At 41.9% G+C, this 18,818-nt stretch overlaps 2 protein-coding genes and 1 pseudogene across 3 annotated transcripts; 1 reads left to right on the top strand and 2 right to left on the bottom strand.

The window, feature by feature from the left end:
• Positions 1-3,506: 3,506 nt before the first annotated feature.
• LOC123971667 (gastrula zinc finger protein XlCGF57.1-like) lies at positions 3,507-10,884 on the bottom strand. 2 transcript variants are annotated; one of them, XM_046050651.1, is made up of 3 exons: positions 10,714-10,884; positions 10,443-10,668; positions 3,507-6,275 (listed from the first exon to the last, which is right to left on the bottom strand). In XM_046050651.1, exons 2-3 carry the CDS (start codon positions 10,612-10,614, stop codon positions 4,537-4,539), a joined length of 1,911 nt encoding a protein of 636 aa, XP_045906607.1. In that variant the 5' UTR covers positions 10,615-10,668; positions 10,714-10,884; the 3' UTR covers positions 3,507-4,536. The 2 variants fall into 2 exon arrangements, with proteins under 2 accessions (XP_045906607.1, XP_045906615.1); XM_046050659.1 differs by having other exon boundaries at positions 3,507-6,120; positions 6,178-6,275; positions 10,443-10,883.
• Positions 10,885-14,211: 3,327 nt separating this feature from the next.
• Positions 14,212-18,812, bottom strand: LOC123971952 (gastrula zinc finger protein XlCGF53.1-like). The gene is made up of 2 exons (XM_046051082.1): positions 18,466-18,812; positions 14,212-16,248 (listed from the first exon to the last, which is right to left on the bottom strand). The coding sequence occupies exons 1-2, from the start codon at positions 18,635-18,637 to the stop codon at positions 15,140-15,142; spliced, it is 1,281 nt and encodes a 426-aa protein (XP_045907038.1). The 5' UTR covers positions 18,638-18,812; the 3' UTR covers positions 14,212-15,139.
• LOC123970953 overlaps positions 18,782-18,818 on the top strand; it is a 6,535-nt pseudogene continuing 6,498 nt past the window's right edge.

Here is an 18,818-nt window from a genome sequence, read left to right as displayed (position 1 = left end):
GTGTAACCGGACTTCAGGCTTGAAAACAGCGTCCAGTAGTTTGCGTTGTCCACAAAGTTCCTCCTCGTACTCTGCTATCGTTCTTTCAAACAGCTCAAATATCTCTTCAGCAGCCGCACTTAGTCGCTGCTGGACAAAAGCTCTCAGCGTTTGGACTTTAGACATGTTTACAGCAGCTTTTCCTCCAGACACACTCCGTTACAGACACGCAGCTCACTCTGATAAAATACACACTGTGAGGCCGAGCTCCGGCTCCGGCTACTTCCTGCTAACAAGCTAACTTCCTTTAGCATTCTTGGCTAACAGGAGATGAGTCTGAGGTGAAACATCCCGAAAGTTTAAACAGAGTCCACTTAAACACGTTTATCCTCACATGCAGGCTCTGCTGCTGAACTCCGGCTGCATCTCACGGTGACAGAAAGGAAAATGTTAGCATGTTAACCACAGGAAGTACCACCGGAAATGCTTCCGGTACCACTTCTGAACTTTATTTCAAAATAAAAGCGTCCCCCAACCCCATATCTTTACTGAATCTCGAAATACCACAAAATAAAGTAAAAGTAAACAGTACAAAAGCATAATTTCAGTAAAATATATTTATTGTTGTACTTATTAATGAACTTATTATGTAATGTTTTTAAATTGTGGCTAAAGTACTGGAGTAAATATAAACATAGAACATTTATAATCTCTATTACTTCATTTAGCTGAATTACAATTGCTACAGTGGACACAAAAAGTCTACACACACCTGTTAAAATGCCAGGTTCTTATGATAAATAAGATCATGTCAGAACTTTTTCCACCTTTAATGTGATCTATAATGTGAACAATTCAATAGAATAACAAACTGAAATCTTCGAGGGGGAAAAATTAAAATTAACCTGGTTGCATAAGTGTGCACGCCCTCTTATAACTGGGGATGTGGCTGTGTTCAGAATTAACCAATCACATTCAAACTCAGGTTAACTAGAAGACATTACGCCCCTGCCATCATTTAAAGTGACTCTGATTAATCACAAATAAATTTCAGCTGTTCTAGGAGGATTTTCGTGACATTTTCTTAGTTGCATCTCTGAGCAAAAGCCACGGTCCGCAGAGAGCTTTCAAAGCAACAGAGAGATCTCATTGTTGAAAGACATAAGTCAGGAGACGAGTACAAAAGAGTTTCCAAAGCATTAGATATACCACGGAACACAGTGAAGACATTGATCATCAGGTGGAGAAAATATGGCACTGTGACTTTACCAAGAACTGGACGGCCCTCCAAAATTGATGAAAAGACGAAAAGAAAAGTGGTCAGGGAGGCTTCCAAGAGGCCTACAGCAACATTAAAGGAGCTGCAGGAATTTCTGGCAAGTACTGGCTGTGTGGTACATGTGACAACTATCCAGGCAGTTTTGGCACAAAACCTTCAGGCGTCGGTTAGAAAGCTGAAGATGAAGAGGAAGTTCACCTTTCAGCACAACAACGACCCAAAGCACACATCCAAATCCACAAAAGCATGGCTTCAACAGAAGAAGATTAATGTTTTGAAATGGCCCGGCCAGAGCCCAGACCTGAATCCAACTGAACATCTGTGGGGTGATCTGAAGAGGGCTGTGCACAGGTGATGTCATCGCAATCTGACAGATTTGGAGCGCTTTTGCAAATATTGCCACGTCAAGATGTGCCATGCTAATAGATTCCTACCCAGAAAGACTGACTGCTGTAATAAAATCAAAAGGTGCTTCAATAAAGTATTAGTCTAAGGGTTTGCACACTTATGCAACCAGGTTATTTGAGGGTTTTTATTTTTAAGAAAAAGTTCTGACATGATTTATCTTTGTCTCATTATTTTACATCATAAGAACCTCGCATTTTAACAGGGGTGTGTAGACTTTTTCTATCCACTGTATGTGTGTCAGAGGTCGCACGCCTCTGGAGCAACTAGGGGTCTTAAACTAGACCCTCGCCACTTAACAGCCAAATCGAGCTCCCTAGTCCGCTTAGTGCATAAATAAAAACAGGGGCTAACTTTCAGATGAACAACCCTCTCCCCAGCGTAAACAGGATCTGACGTTACTGCTGCACTCACTGCTATAATATGTTTATCAAATAAATAAGGTGTATTAAGATTCAGGCTTGATGTTGAGGAAAAGTGTGTTTTTAGCAATAACGAAACAGAAAGCATTTTCATTCATTTTGTGTTTGTGTCAAATATTTAAAAATATGACTTTAGATATTTACAGAAAATAAATATTACTCTTATGAAAAGACTGATTCATTGTAAAGAAGCCTCTTTAAACCTTTTCATCTTATATCATAAATAGTACATCCTCAAATACATCACGCATTATAGTCTTTAACAGTTAAGATGTATAAAGACTTTTTCTTTAATGCCTTTGTTGCTTGTTACATGTACACCCTGTGTATCTAGTTGTGCCATGTTCTATTATTCTGTCGCTTAATGTAGGTTATTGTATTTTGGCTGAAGATTTTCCAATCAGATGAATACGATTCAATAAAAACAATTATTTTGTCATCAGACAAGAGCACTTTTTTATTAACCACAACATAACCTTTGGGATACATCATTAACCTGTGAATGGTGACATGAAATGTTAGTTGTTTCAGAATTTAGAAATCGTACATGTTAACCGGCGAAGTCACATGGAACGCAAATTGAAAGAAGGGTCCCCCATCGTGCAGCAAAAGGTGTTACACACCTTCAACAAGCCGGCATCGGTGCTGACTCGGCCTTGCAGGGTTTAACAACCCACTACCACTCCACCCTCATTGGTTTCAGATGGCGCTCAAGGTCTAGGATGTGGCGAGCGGGGGCACGCCGCCTTAACGCCCTTTATCGACCCACTGCCACTGGATGTGCATCTATATTAGTGGTATGATGATTGAAGTGTATTTTTCTGTTTCTCATCATGGTGACAAGGACTGAAAGGATTTATTGATAAATTAAAATAGATTACATTGAGCCTTCATTTAATCCATATAACTATACAGTGCACAGTTTCTCACGGACAATTTATTACTGTCGCACAATGAGCTTACGCTGTGGGCGAGTGCAGACAACATGATTTGATGTCGCTGTTTGCAAAGTGGAGGACGAGAGAGAAAACAGTGAGGGGCGAAGAAGAGAGTGTCCAAAGTATGGGATTAATTCAAGCTAAAAGAAAACAACTCTGTGCAGTCTGTCTTCTTTAAACTAGCCTTTTTATCTTTTTTCCCCCTCAAACCAACTCCCGTACATTCCAACAGGTCAACTTTAGTCATTATTCAACAGTCGTAGTACAGGCCTTGGCTTAAATTGGCAGATTGTCTGATTAATGTAATGTTGATTTAGTTTCGTGCCACCATGTTTGAACTATCACAAAGTCTAACGGTGTCATCTCCGTCTCACTTTCCCCTCCTTGAATCCTCTTGGATCATTTACAATTAATGCTACATATAATGTATATATTACTAACTGATCAATAACTATGTGGTTTTCCAAATGACACACACAATTATTAAAACATTAAACATTTTTATTGCTAACTTACAATGGATTACACATCAAACATCATTAGAAAACTAGTAAGGAACAAACACTGTATTTACTTATTTACACCTGTCATTGAGATTTTCCTTAAAACAAATGAGAATATATGTTTAAGCCTTGAGAAAATAACCATGAAGCTACTAAAGAGCAGCCACACGTTTGAACCAATGATGTGTTAGTGAGCGGGGCAGAGAAACAAATCTTTACAATGATCTCAGCAGTCTGAGTCAAAACAAAACAACTGCAATGAACATGCTTGAGTCCCCGGATGAAGACACCCAGCTGAAGGATGATTACAGCAGCCAATAACTCTCTCAACATCCACATGGCATCTGATTACTGTCCGGAAAAAGGCTGGAAAATCCAAAACCTCTGATTTAAAAGCAACTAAATACAACAAATACAACACATCAGCTGTCCAACTGTGTAAAATCAAAGTTTGAAACAAAGACTTGAGATCTTACCGATAAAACTCAAATACAGTCCGAGCACTTTAAGAATCAACTGTTCGTGTTTTACACATAATGAGAGCAAAGACCAGGAGAGTCCATTCAAATAGAAATAAACTGTGATGTTGGGAGGTAACTAAAGTCATTTCATTTATATATCACATTTTAAAACATGTTGACCATCAGGATCTTAAGCGGCTGTCCGGTCTGAGCAGGCCAAGCTGGGAGGCCGCTGTGGCGTCAAAACAGGCCGGTGTCCTCCTGAGAGGTAGCGGAGCCAAGGGAGAGAAGAACCGAGTGGAAAGAAGGTGGAAAGAGAGGAAACAGAGCTGTGGTTTTATCAATAAGGTGTCTGAAGTCACAGGTCTTGACCAATTGAGGCTGCAGTTGGGTCTGTAGGCCGAGTTCAAGCGTCTGCGTGACCTTTGGAGGATACTGGGAAACTGAGTTCAATGACTAGCATGACAATTAAGATCCTAAATGACCTCTTCACCTTTGTGAGGTTCCTGTGATCCCAAAACATTTATAACAAACTACTACTACAAGCTACTAGACGGTTTCTCCCCCGTGTGAACTCTTCATGTGTGAGGTCAGATTTGACTTTTGTGAAAATATTTTACCACAGAAAGAACAACTAAAAGGTTTCTCACCTGTGTGGATTCTCATGTGTTTGAACATATAACTTTTGTCACGGAATCTTTTTTTACAAACTGAGCAGCTGAAGGGTTTTTCTCCCGAGTGAACTCTCATGTGTGAGGTCAAATTTGAGTTTTGTGAAAATGTTTTACCACAGACAGAACAACTGAAGGGTTTTTCACCTGTGTGGATTCTCATGTGTCTGGACATACAGCTTTTGGAACCAAAGCTTTTTTTACAAATGGAGCAGCTGAAAGAGTTTTCTCCTGTATGAACTCTCATGTGTGAGGTCAAATTTGAGTTTTGTCTGAATTTTTTACCACAGACAGAACAGCTGAAGGGTTTGTCACCTGTGTGGACAATTGAGTGTCGTCTCATATCTGACTTTCGTGTGAATCCTTTACCACAGACAGAACAACTCAACAGTTTCTCCCCTGTGTGGGTTCCCATGTGTTTGGACAAACTGCTTCTGTTTTTGAAACTTCTTTTACAAACCGAGCAGCTGAAAGGTTTTTCTCCTGTATGACCTGTTAAGTGTTTGGTTAAAACTGATCCTTTACCACAGACAGAAGAACTAAATGGCTCCTCTCTTGTTTTTTGGAGTCCGTTGGGTTCCTGCAGACATCCCTCGTGGCCAAAGCTTGTAGCACATTCAGAGGAGCTACTTGATGTTTTTCCAGTACAAAATTCCTGATCACTTACAGGTACACTGTTTTGCAGAGGGTTTAAACCTGAGTGTGACATCTTGTCATGAGTTGGTAGTTGCAGATGTCCATCTACATTAGAGTTCCTGGCTGGTTTTGGTCCTCCACAGTCCTCTCCATCAGCTTCAGTTTTCATAGGCTCTGGATCTTTGTTCTGTTCAGTTTGCTTTTGGAGAAAGTGTGAGGACTGACGACCAGCACACTGATGGTACTTAAGCTTGGACCAAGTAATGCTTTTGCCACAAACGCTGCAGTTGTATTGCTTATCTCCCATGGGGAGCGTCAGAATTTCCATTTGACCAAATATTCTTCTGAAAACTGACCAACTAAATGGCTCCTCTATCTTTTGGGTTTCCTTCTGGCCAAAGCTTGTAGCACATTCAGAGGAGCTGCTTGATGTTTTTCCAGTACAACATTCCTGATCACTTACAGGTACTTCACTGTTTTGCAGAGGGTTTGAACCTGACTCAGGTTCTCTGGTCTCCTCCCAGTCACAACTGTCATCAGTTTCAGTTTCAGATGAGTATGAAATCTTGTCATGAGTAGCCGGTTGTAGATGTCCATCTGCATCAGAGTTCCTGGCTGGTTCTGGTCCTCCACAGTCCTCTCCATCAGCTTCTGTTTCCATCTGCTCAGTTAGTCTTTGATGAAGCTGTAAGGACTGAGGTTTCTCTTCATCTAACTTACTCTTCACAGGGACAGGAGTGAACTTGATGAAATTAGAATCCTCGAAACCTTGAAGCTGCTCCCCCTCCTCCTGACTGATCAAGTGCTCCTCCTGTTCCTTTTTAATGTGTGGGGGCTCTGGTGGGTCCTCATGGTCCAGACTGGAGCTCCACTCTTCTTTAATGTGTGGGGGCTCTGGTGGGTCCTTCTGGTCCAGAATGGAGTTCCTGCCCTGCTCCTCAGGGGGAACCTCTCCTTTACTCACCAATAGCAGCTGGGCGTCTGTGGAGAATAATGAAATACATACACACATCTTAGAAAATTCCAACTTCCTGTTAACATTTAAACCACTGACACAACTACTTTCTAAAACGTGCCAATAAATTATGCACATTTTGTACGACATATTTGGAACCAGGGGTGGAAATTAACTTTTTGCCTCACCTGCCAAGGCGAAAAGGAAATAAAGAACCCCCCTCCCCTACTATATTCCTAAAATTTCATATACAGCGTATCACTGCCTTAGGCCTAATATTAATTTATAAAATTCTTTTCCAAGGAAAACAGTCTAAATTCGTCTTTTATTGTTAATTCATTGGTCTTTCAGCATTTATTAATGCCAAGTAATCATAACCAATTCATGCACAAAAACAACTGTTTTTAATCAGGCATCGTAAATTATTCTGGTACGCATGTTTATTAAGGGAAATGAAATGAGTGAAATACTCTGTTTAGAAACACATCATCAGTCCCAGTGTTTCCCCCATATGCATTCAGGAGCGGCGGTTGCTTAGTCCAGACTGTAAATTTAGATTAAGACATATTTATCGCTAGAACAGTGATGTGCTTTACAGCACCACAACACTTCAATAAAACTCAACAGCAAGCTAATAGAAGAAGCAAAAAGTATATAATGTACGATGTAAGTTCTTTGCTAGAAGCCAGCTCTGTATTCTCTGTATGGATATCATGGCAGAGGCTGCAAAGAGACCAAAGAAGACATTGGAGGAAGCGACAGAAAGAAAAATAGCGAGTGCGAGCAAGAGACCGGACAAGAGTAAAAATCGGACTGACTTGTACTTGATAGCGCGATCTAAAACAACAGAAATGATGCAGGACAGATGCACTTCTTGCTATTAAGTAATACTGCTATGTTTTGTGTTGTTGCACTTTCTTGATGAATGCCTTTGTTAAACTTACTGACACGAGAAGAAATCAGTCAGAGGTTTTAGAGACACAGTTTTAGCTTCAAACTATAAATCTTGAGTTAACTTAAGCAAACTAAATGACACACTCAGATAACGGTAACGTCTGTACTGTAACGTAAGTGCTCTTGCATCAGTTGGCAGGGCCGGTGTTGTGGAGGAGCTGGCAACATGACTTTTAGGGCCGGCAGATCGCCGTGCTTTTGAGATTATACAACTTGCCGTCTTGTGACAGGAGCGTTGAAGTCAAGCTGACAGCGGTTGTGTCATCCGACGGCGTCAAGAGAACACGTGAAATTTGAAACGGGAAATGAGGCGACACTTGTTTATATGGTAATGTTTTCATAACAACCTGTCCTTATTTACAAAAGGGGTGAAATTCACTTTAAAATGGTAAGGGCGCAAAATTAAACCAAAACCGACATCTTACACAATGTTGCTCTAAAATACATAAACTAATTAAACCCCCACTTGGATCAGCTGGTAAATGAAACGTCACCAAGCTGAAAACAGGCTGTTTTACTGACTGTTTAGAGATACGTGATTCTCTACCAACACATGATGATCTTATAGACCATGATGCATTGCTGCAGATTAAACTACCCAACAGGATATATAGGAGGTAAAATGATCTTAAGCATCTCCAACAGTAAAATGTAACATCCACATCAATGGAGCAGGAATATTAATCCAGAAACATCAGATATAACAGAGAAACTCTGACAGGAACATTTTACTGCACTAGGGTTGGGCTGATAGACAATGCCCACAAGCCTACACCTCAGGTAAACACACCGGCGTGCCCCACCTCTCTCTGTCTCCCCCCCGCCCGTGTACTCCACTTTCTCCATCAGCAGCACGTTTTATGAAGTCTAAACCTAACACTAAAAGACGCAGAACTCGACTTTATTCCGCATTTTTCCTCCCGCGATTCGTTATCACAGCACTTGTGGGCTTGTTAATGACGCAGCCCATCAAAACAATCGAAACTAACATCTGCATCCTGTATTCAACGCTTTACCTGCTCCGTGCTTGTAAAATATCAACTGCAACACATACACATAAAAGAAGACTGCTACTCGATCCTCCCCGCCCGCGAGCGTACCCGATGCCATCGTCCATCGATGATATCCAAATAATCTAGCTTTCAAGTAAGACTTGTGTTAAATTATTAGGGCCCGAGCATGAAACGTGTGAGGTCCCCCGTGAAACTGAATGAATTATATTTTTTCTTTTTTCTGCAAAAGTAACTTCCAGATTGGGGCCCTTAACATGCTCGAAAACTCAACAAACTTTGCACATAATTCAGACGCGGCGAAAAAAAAATTATTTTATGAGTTTCCCGCATGGGCGTGACAAAATGGCTCGCTACCGCCCTCTACAGAGCAGCCCCCGGACAAAGTGTCACTTACGTGTACGAAATTCCTGTGGCACATGTATCATGTCCAGACTCACAAAAAAGCCTCTTGGAGCGATACCCGACACCCAACAGGAAGTCGGCCATTTTGGATTTAATGGTCATTTTGGGAGATTTATACACTTTGTACTTTAACAAACTCCTTCTAGAGATTTAGTCCGATCGACTTCAAATTTTCGCTGTGCAGTCTAAAACTATGGACGATTAAAAGTTTACTAATGGTTATTTTGAGTTGACCAGCTGGCCCGTGGAGCGTCGTCAAAAAACTATGATTTTCATGTTTATGCTGATGTACCTGCCCGTCAGATCCACAGACCCTGGAATGCTGAGTTCATTTACCAAATGCCTCTTTGATTGGATGTCAAATAATTTCCTCCGGTTGAACAAAACAGAGATCCTGGTCTTTGGGTCCCAGCAGATGGCAAAGAAATACTGCCACCTGCTGGTTGCCTAGAGAATCACATTAAGCCTGTTGCAAAGAACCTTGGTGTCTGGTTTGATAGTAATTTACATTTCGAGTAGCACACCACAAAGCTTGTTCAATCATGTTTTTACCAGATTACAAATATATCAAAACGATGGATGTTAACTTTTAAGGACACAGACACGCCTTCATCTCATCACGCCTGGATTACTGCAACAGCCTTTTTACTTGTTTAACCCAAAAATCTACTGATCGAGTCCAGACTGTCCAGAACTCAGCTGCCAGGCTTTTAACCAGAACAAAGAAATATGACCACATTACTCCTATTTTAGCTTCATTACACTGGCTCCCAGTATGTTTTAGAATAGCTGTTAAAGTTTTATTCATTACTTTTAAAGTTCTTTGTGGCCTCTCGCTCTGTTATATCTCTTTAGTCCCATACGCACCAGCACGTACCTTGAGATCCTCGGGCAGAGGTCTGCTGTCTGTTCCAGAGTCTCGACTGAAAACTAAAGGGGACAGAGCGTTTGCTGTCAGGGCCCCGAGGCTCTGGAACAGCCTGCCCGAGGAAATCAGGTCGGCTGAGTCAGTGAACTCTTTTAAGTCCCTTCTTAGTTTTATAGGAGAGCCTTTCGCGATTGTATTTGACTTTTTTCTATTTCTTTTTTCCATTTACTTTTTACATGTATTTTAGTCTCTTAAGTGTTTTCTTGTTTTTATTGTGTCTTTGTTTTTATGTTTTATTGCCTTTGCACTTGTTAAAGCACTTGGTAACTTGTCTATGTTGATTCTTAGTCATCCAGGTCGTAGTTATCCAACAAAGGTTAAAATCAAGGGCAACTGGACTTGGTTGAAGACACTGGAAGACATTTCGTCCCTCATCCAAAGGACTTCTTCAGTCCTGACTGACTGGCAGGGAAACTCAGCTATTTAACCTCAGTGGGGTCGTTGGCCAGGGTCATCGATACCGCTGGTTCGTTAGTGTTCCTTGTTGCTGTGACGACAGTCGTTACAGTCGTTAAGACTACCTGTGGCCAAGACTGAACGACCATCGTTGGTATCTTCACCTGTAAGTGGGGGATAAGTGGTGGCGTAGACCCCCTCCCCTGTTCAATGACAGCTTCTCCACTCGGGTGTAGATGCTTCCTTGACACCTCTTTCAAGTCCTTTGGATGAGGGACGAAACGTCTTCCAGTATCTTCAACCAAGTGCAGTTGCCCTTGATTTTAACCTTCGTTGAAACGCTTTGTAACTTGTTTTTGAAAAGTGCTCAATAAATAAAGATTATTATTATTTTACTGTAAGTACATGTTGCTGATAATAGTACTACTGATAATAATAATTAGTACTTTTACTGCAGTAAAGGCAGTTTCCAGTGAGAATAAGCAGTAAAGTGCACAAACCTGCTCTGTGTAACCGGACTTCAGGCTTGAAAACAGCGTCCAGTAGTTTGCGTTGTCCACAAAGTTCCTCCTCGTACTCTGCTATCGTTCTTTCAAACAGCTCAAATATCTCTTCAGCAGCCGCACTTAGTCGCTGCTGGACAAAAGCTCTCAGCGTTTGGACTTTAGACATGTTTACAGCAGCTTTTCCTCCAGACACACTCCGTTACAGACACGCAGCTCACTCTGATAAAATACACACTGTGAGGCCGAGCTCCGGCTCCGGCTACTTCCTGCTAACAAGCTAACTTCCTTTAGCATTCTTGGCTAACAGGAGATGAGTCTGAGGTGAAACATCCCGAAAGTTTAAACAGAGTCCACTTAAACACGTTTATCCTCACATGCAGGCTCTGCTGCTGAACTCCAGCTGCATCTCACGGTAACGAAAGCAAAATATTAGCATGTTAACCACAGGAAGTACCACCGGAAATGCTTCCGGTACCACTTCTGAACTTTATTTCAAAATAAAAGCGTCCCCCAAACGCCATATGGCTGTGTATAAAACCCAGATCTTTCCAGAATCTAGAAATACCATAAAGTAAAATAAAAGTAAACAGTAGAAAAGCATAATCTGAGAAAAATGTATTTATTGTTGTACTTCTTAATTTATATTTTTCAATTGTGGCTAAAGCACTGGAGTAAATTTAAACAACATATAACATTTATAATCTATATTACTTAATTTAGCTGACTTTCAGTTGCTGTGTGTCAGAGGTTGCACGCCTCTGGAGCAACTATCTTACTTACTCTTACTGTCTTACTCGGGGCCTTTCCGAAACTACACACTCGTCACTTCACAGCCAAATCGAGCTCCCTAATCCGCTTAGTGCATAAATAGAGCAGCCAACTTTCAGATGAACCACCATCTCCCCAGTGTAAACAGGATCTGATGTTACTGCTGCACTCACTGCTATAATATGTTTATCAAATAAACAAGTTGTATTAAGATTCAGGCTTGATGTTGAGGAAAAGTGTGTTTTTAGCAATAACGAAACTGAAAGCATTTGTCATTCATTTTGTGTTTGTGTCAGATATTTATTTAAGAACATGACTTTGTTATTAGATACTAACAGAAAATAAATATTATTTTATGAAAAGACTGATATTCATTGCGAATAAAAGCCTCTTTGAATCTTCTCATCTTATATGAAAAATATTACATCTACAAATACATGTCAATATAAATCATACATTATATTGAAGCATTATATAGTCATTAACAGTTAAAATGTATAAAGGCTTAGCTATTTATCTTTAATGCCTTTGTTGCTTGTTACTGATCCCTCTCTGTATCTAGTTGTACCATGTCCTATTATTCTGTCATTTAATGTCGGCTATTTTGTTGTAAGATATTCGTGCGTGATGAATACGATTCAATAAAAACAACAGTTGAATTCTCCATCAGAGAAGAGCATTTTTTTATTAAACACAACATAACCTTTGGGCTGCGTCATTAACCTGTGAATGGAAACATTAAATGTTAGAGTAGTTTCAGAAATAAAAAATACTACATGTTAACCGGCAAAGTCACATTTGAAGGAAAGGTCCCCCATCGTGCAGCAAAGGGTGTTACACACCTTAAACATAGTGTTGTAGTCAAGACTGCCCAAACCGAGACCAAGTCAAGACCAAGACCAGAGTTTATCAAAACCGGGACAAGACCAAGACGTTTAGAGGCTCAAACCAAGTTATGATCTTGACTGGTGTCCGCCTCGTCTGACCTGGGGCGGGTGGTATGTCCCTGGACCGGGGGCCCATGGTCTCCTCTCCTCACCGGGGCCCTCTTCAGCAGGGGTGGGGCTCCCGCTGCTTCCCCCTGCCACCTCTCTCACAGTGGGGGCATTCGAGAATCCAGTGTTGTCAGGGTTTTGGACCCCTTTCTTGGGGGTGGTTGACTTGGGGGACTGGGCACCCATCCAGGGCCGGGACCGGCCTCGGGTTTACGGACATCGGGGGCTGCTGGCTCTGCCTGCACTCTAGGGGGAGGGGATGCCTCCGGCTGGGCTAGGGGAATGTCGGCCCTGGTTTCCCCGCGTTAACGCTCCCTGGCAGCTGGGAGTTCCTCGGCACGGTTCTCTACTGTTCTCCCTTGGGGCAGGGCGCAGCTCTCCCCGGGACATGCGGTCTGGGGTCCTTTGCGCTTTGGGGAGTCACGGGGTTCCCTGGCTACTTGGGGTGGGGGTCTCTGGGCGCAGCACGGTGTGGGTCGGTCTGGCTGCGGCTCGGAGGGCTGCGATAGGATTGTGGGGCGATTGTCGATGCATCTTCATGCATTGTTTTTTTTCTGTGCAGGGTCTCTGGGCGGCTGCTGGGCGTTAGTTTGTGTTAGTCCAGGGGGGGCATTTCCTGGTTGGCTTGGGGGGACTAGTTTGTGTCCCTGGTTTACCTCATTGGCCTCAGATCCGTGTTCCCCTGTTTCTCTGTAGGCCGGTTGTCAGACTCCTCTGGAGACTGAGGTAGTTGGTTGTCCAGATGCTCCGGGTTTGTTCTGGGCGTGTGCCTGAGGTTCTCTGCCCTTCACAGGTGGGTGAATTGCTGGTGACATGCAGCTAAGCAAGTTGATTTTGCATCGTTGCTGGTTCGGCTGGCGTTGCATGTCAGCCAGAGGGCGTGCTGTGCGTGGGGGATGTTGGGCTGGCGCTGGTGGCGGCGGACTTTTATCAGCAGGTGCACCGTGGCCTGGGCGCCACATTTGCTGCCGGGCTGGGACCTACTGATGGTGTTTTTTGTGTTCTGCCGCTTGCTCTCTCTCATTTGCTCGGCCGCGCGCGGGATACACGGAGAGCTGCCGGGCGGTGAGTGTCATTGTGTTTGCGCGGGTTGGGGTCGTCACTTGCGCACTATTGTTGATGATTTCGTGGCATTTTGCTGGTTTGGTTGCCCATTCCGCGGCGGTTGGGTGCCGGTCCCAGGGTGGCACTGGCCTCTGTTGTGTGCGTGCCGCGGTCGGTCCGGGTGCCGCTCTTCAGTGGGTTCCGCCTTTTGCTTTCCGATGGCATTGCGTTGTCAATTGGCATTTGGATGGCCAGTGTATTTGGTGTTTGTTGGTCAGGTCTTCTGCGTTCGCGTTGCTGTTCATCTGGGAGTTGACCTCCATCCCGCCCCTATTGGCAACTGGGGGTCTTGCCTGCCTGTCGCTGGAGACGGTGTGGTACGGTTGTGGCTTCCCACTCCCACTATGAACTACATTCTGTAACAGGCTTATGTACACAAACATATACACACATATACACTCAGACACATACAGTCTCACATATCGACACACAAACAAACAAAGGTTCTCCCTGGTAGAATTATTCTTGATGTTTTTCATTCAGTTATTTATTTATATTATTATTTCAGCTCTCACAGCGGTGCTGAGTTGTTTATTTATGTTGCCTAATTTTTTTCTTGTTTTCATGTCTCTCTCAATTGTCTTCCTATATCAGCTGTTTATTACTGCTGTTCGGCTGGTTGTCTCTTTGTTTTTGTTTATTTTGTGTTTGTTTTTTGTTTTACTCCGCCCCTTGCTCCCCTCCCCGTTCTCTTGCAGGTGTTGACCTCTCTCTGTGCTGTCTGTTTATTTTCTATAAATTTGAAGAATATAAAATAAATAACAATAAAGAACTATCACAAAGTCTAACGGTGTCATTTACAATTAATGCTACATATAATGTTTATATTACTAACTGATCAATAACTATTTGGTTTTCCAAATGACACACACAATTATTAAAACATTTTTATTTCTAACTTACAATGGATTACACATCATAAATCATTAGAAAACTAGTAAGGAACAAACACTGTATTTACTTATTTACACCTGTCATTGAGTTTTTCCTTAAAACAAATGAGAATATATGTTTAAGCCTTGAGAAAATAACCATGAAGCTACTAAAGAGCAGCCACACGTTTGAACCAATGATGTGTTAGTGAGCGGGGCAGAGAAACAAATCTTTACAATGATCTCAGCAGTCTGAGTCAAAACAAAACAACTGCAATGAACATACTTGAGTCCCGGATGAAGACACCCAGCTGAAGAATGATTACAGCAGCCAACAACTCTCTCAACATCCACATGGCATCTGATTACTGTCCGGAAAAAGGCTGGAAAATCCAAAACTAAATACAACAAATACAACACATCAGCTGTCCAACTGTGTAAAATCAAAGTTTGAAACAAAGACTTGAGATCTGACCGATAAAACTCAAAGACAGTCCGAGCACTTTAAGAATCAACTGTTCGTGTTTTACACATAATGAGAGCAAAGACCAGGAGAGTCCATTCAAATAGAAATAAACTGTGATGTTGGGAGGTCACTAAAGTCATTTCATTTATATATCACATTTTAAAACAACATGTTGACCATCAGGATCTTAAGCGGCTGTCCGGTCTGAGCAGGCCAAGCTGGGAGGCCGCTGTGGCGTCAAAACAGGCCGGTGTCCTCCTGAGAGGTAGCGGAGCCAAGGGAGAGAAGAACCGAGTGGAAAGAAGGTGGAAAGAGAGGAAACAGAGCTGTGGTTTTATCAATAAGGTGTCTGAAGTCACAGGTCTTGACCAATTGAGGCTGCAGTTGGGTCTGTAGGCCGAGTTCAAGCGTCTGCGTGACCTTTGGAGGATACTGGGAAACTGAGTTCAATGACTAGCATGACAATTAAGATCCTAAATGACCTCTTCACCTTTGTGAGGTTCCTGTGATCCCAAAAAATGTATCAAAAACGCTGCTACTAAAAGGTTTCTCCCCTGTGTGGATTCTCATGTGTGTGGACATATAGCTTTTGTCACGGAATCTTTTTTTACAAACTGAGCAGCTGAAGGGTTTTTCTCCTGTATGAATTCTTATGTGTGAGGTCAAAGTTGAGTTTTGTGTAAATCTCCTACCACAGACAGAACAGCTGAAGGGTTTCTCACCTGTGTGGACAGTTGAGTGTCGTCTCACATCTGACTTTCGTGTGAATCCTTTACCACAGACAGAACAACTGAACGGTTTCTCCCCTGTGTGGGTTCTCATGTGTTTGGATAAACTGCTTCTGTTACTGAAACTTCTTTTACAAACTGAGCAGCTGAAAGGTTTTTCTCCTGTATGACCTGTTAAGTGTTTGGTTAAAACTGATCCTTTACCACAGACAGAACTAAATGGCTCCTCTCCGGTTTTTTGAAGTCCACTGTGCTCCTGCAGACATCCCTCGTGGCCAAAGCTTGTAGCACATTCAGAGGAGCTGCTTGATGTTTTTCCAGTACAACATTCCTGATCACTTACAGGTACTTCACTGTTTTGCAGAGGGTTTGAACCTGACTCAGGTTCTCTGGTCTCCTCCCAGTCACAACTGTCATCAGTTTCAGTTTCAGATGAGTATGAAATCTTGTCATGAGTAGCCGGTTGTAGATGTCCATCTGCATCAGAGTTCCTGGCTGGTTCTGGTCCTCCACAGTCCTCTCCATCAGCTTCTGTTTCCATCTGCTCAGTTAGTCTTTGATGAAGCTGTGAGGACTGAGGTTTCTCTTCATCTAACTTACTCTTCACAGGGACAGGAGTGAATGTGAATTTGATGAAATTAGCCTCCCCCAGACGTTGAATCTGCTCCCCTCCTGACTGACTGATCAAGCGTTCCTCCTGTTCCTCTTTAATGTGTGGGGGCTCTGGTGGGTCCTCCTGGTCCAGACTGGAGCTCCACTTTTCTTTAATGTGTTGGGGCTCTAGTTGGTCCTCCTGGTCCAGCCTGGGCCTCCACTCCTGCTGCTCAGGGGGAACCTCTTCTTTACTCACCAATAGCAGCTGGACGTCTGTGGAGAATAATGAAATACATACACACATCTTAGAAAATTCCAACTTCCTGTTAACATTTAAACCACTGATACAACTACTTTTTAAAATGTGTCGATAAATTATGCACATTTTGTCCGACATATTTGGAACCAGGGGTGGAAATTAACTTTTTGCCTCACCTGCAACTATATTCATAAAATTTCTTATAAAGCGTATCACTACTACAGGCCTAATATTAATTGTGGGTTGTTTTTATTTATAAAATTCTTGTGCAAGGAAAAGAGTCAATGTTGGTCTTTTATTATTCATTTATTGGTCTTTCAGAATTTATTAATGCCAAGTACTCACAAAATCACAACCATTCATGCACAAAAATAACAGTAGGTTGCAGTTTTTGGTGGAGAGGCCTACATTGAAAGAAGTTCTTGCAGCGGTTTTGGAAAGCAGAGATGAGGATGAGAGACGAGTTTCGGGGCCTGACTGTTTTGATTCTTACGATGAGGAGGATTACACAAAAGAGATCCATTTGACGATGGGGTAAGCGCATTTATTTTATAAAACCTTGTTTCCAATGGTGCACTTAGTGCTTGGCTAACTGTGACCATTTTGGCTAAAATAAGCTGCGTCTGTGCTGCTTTGTGTTTCAGTAAGTTGTCATGAACTTTGACAAACTGACTGCCCCTTTAGTTTACTTTGTGTAAAAGTTATTTTCTTGTGCAAAAGTGGGATACACTTACAAATCGTAACATTGTAGGCATGTAGGCTGTTCTATGTGATATCCTTAAGATAACTAATGTGATATATCTTCACCTCCATTCACAATTTGAATAACGTTCTCTCTTGTAGTGATGAGTAAATATGTTTTGGCCATTGACTATTTTATCATAGTACTTGTACAGATATGGTCTTTCATATCATTTTATCCATTTATGTTCAGTATATTTATACTGAATGAGACTAATTTGTTTTTTTGAGAGGATTCCCAGCTGCCCAGGGCCCAGTGAAACACAGACAGCGTGACCTGTGCCTGCCACCAGGTCACCACCAGGTCACCACCAGGACCCCAACAGCAACCTGCACCCCCATCTACTCAGGAGCCAGCTCGAAGATGGACAAAGACCCAGCCATCGCTCTCCATCTCCAGGTTTTAACCAGCTCGGACACAGGGCTATGCTCATAACATGCTAATTATGTAAATAGTGGGACTTTCCTGTGTTTTTTAATACATATTTAGTCTTTATATATAAATATTGTTTAAAAGTTAAAACATGACAATTTGTACATTATGTAAATATTGTCAATAGTGTGTTTTATTTCTGTGTGGCTTTTATACACATAGTAAACATTTTACTTGAAAGAAAGACCTAAAATAATGCTTGTTTTGTATTTGCACATCCCCATAAAACCTGATATGTAGTAGGAAGTGATTATACAGTCCTGTTTTATTTCAGTCCCTCTAACATTAGGTCAAAGTAGAGTCACAGACAACACGATTGTTCAAAATGTCACTTTAGACAATTATTATGCATTATCTACAACTTTATTCATATATATCACTACTTCTGTGACCCCAAGACTTTGGTAAACCCATTTTTTTCAACTTTAGAGCCACATTATCTCTCTCTCTCTTTACACAATGCTCTTGGGGGTTTTCTGCACATTTTGCAAATTGTTTTTATCATAATGTTTTCCTAACAAATGTACAGCTGTCCTTATTTACGATAGCAGTGAATTTCACTTTAAAACGGTAAGGGTGCAAAATTAAACCAAAACCACATCTTACACAATGTCTAAAATACATTCAAACCCCCATTTGGATCAGCTGGAAAATGAATCTTCACAAAGATGAAAACAGGCTGTTTCACTGACTGTTTAGAGATACGTGGTTCTCACATTTCATAAACAATGATGCATTTCTGCAGATTAAACTTCCCAACAGGATACAAAGGAGTTAAAATGACCTTAAACATCTGCAGCATTAATGCAGCAGGAATATTAATCCAGAAACATCAGATATAACAGAGAAACTCTGACAGGAACATTTTACTGCACTGTGAGTACTTTTACTGTCATACTGTAAGTACATGTTGCTGATAATACTCACATACTTTTACTGAAGGAAGGTTTGAATGCAGGACTTTTACTCGCAGTGGAGTTTTTCCACAGAGTGGTATTAGTACTTTTACTGCAGTAAAGGCAGTTTACAGTGAGAATCAGCAGTAAAGTGCACAAACCTGCTCTGTGTAACCGGACTTCAGGCTTGAAAACAGCGTCCAGTAGTTTGCGTTGTCCACAAAGTTCCTCCTCGTACTCTGCTATCGTTCTTTCAAACAGCTCAAATATCTCTTCAGCAGCCGCACTTAGTCGCTGCTGGACAAAAGCTCTCAGCGTTTGGACTTTAGACATGTTTACAGCAGCTTTTCCTCCAGACACACTCCGTTACAGACACGCAGCTCACTCTGATAAAATACACACTGTGAGGCCGAGCTCCGGCTCCGGCTACTTCCTGCTAACAAGCTAACTTCCTTTAGCATTCTTGGCTAACAGGAGATGAGTCTGAGGTGAAACATCCCGAAAGTTTAAACAG

Source organism: Micropterus dolomieu, linkage group LG01 (assembly GCF_021292245.1).
Source record: "Micropterus dolomieu isolate WLL.071019.BEF.003 ecotype Adirondacks linkage group LG01, ASM2129224v1, whole genome shotgun sequence".
Lineage (NCBI taxonomy): Eukaryota > Metazoa > Chordata > Actinopteri > Centrarchiformes > Centrarchidae > Micropterus > Micropterus dolomieu.
The sequence above is the reverse complement of the archived record's forward strand: the minus strand, read 5'-3'. Positions and strand labels throughout refer to the sequence as shown.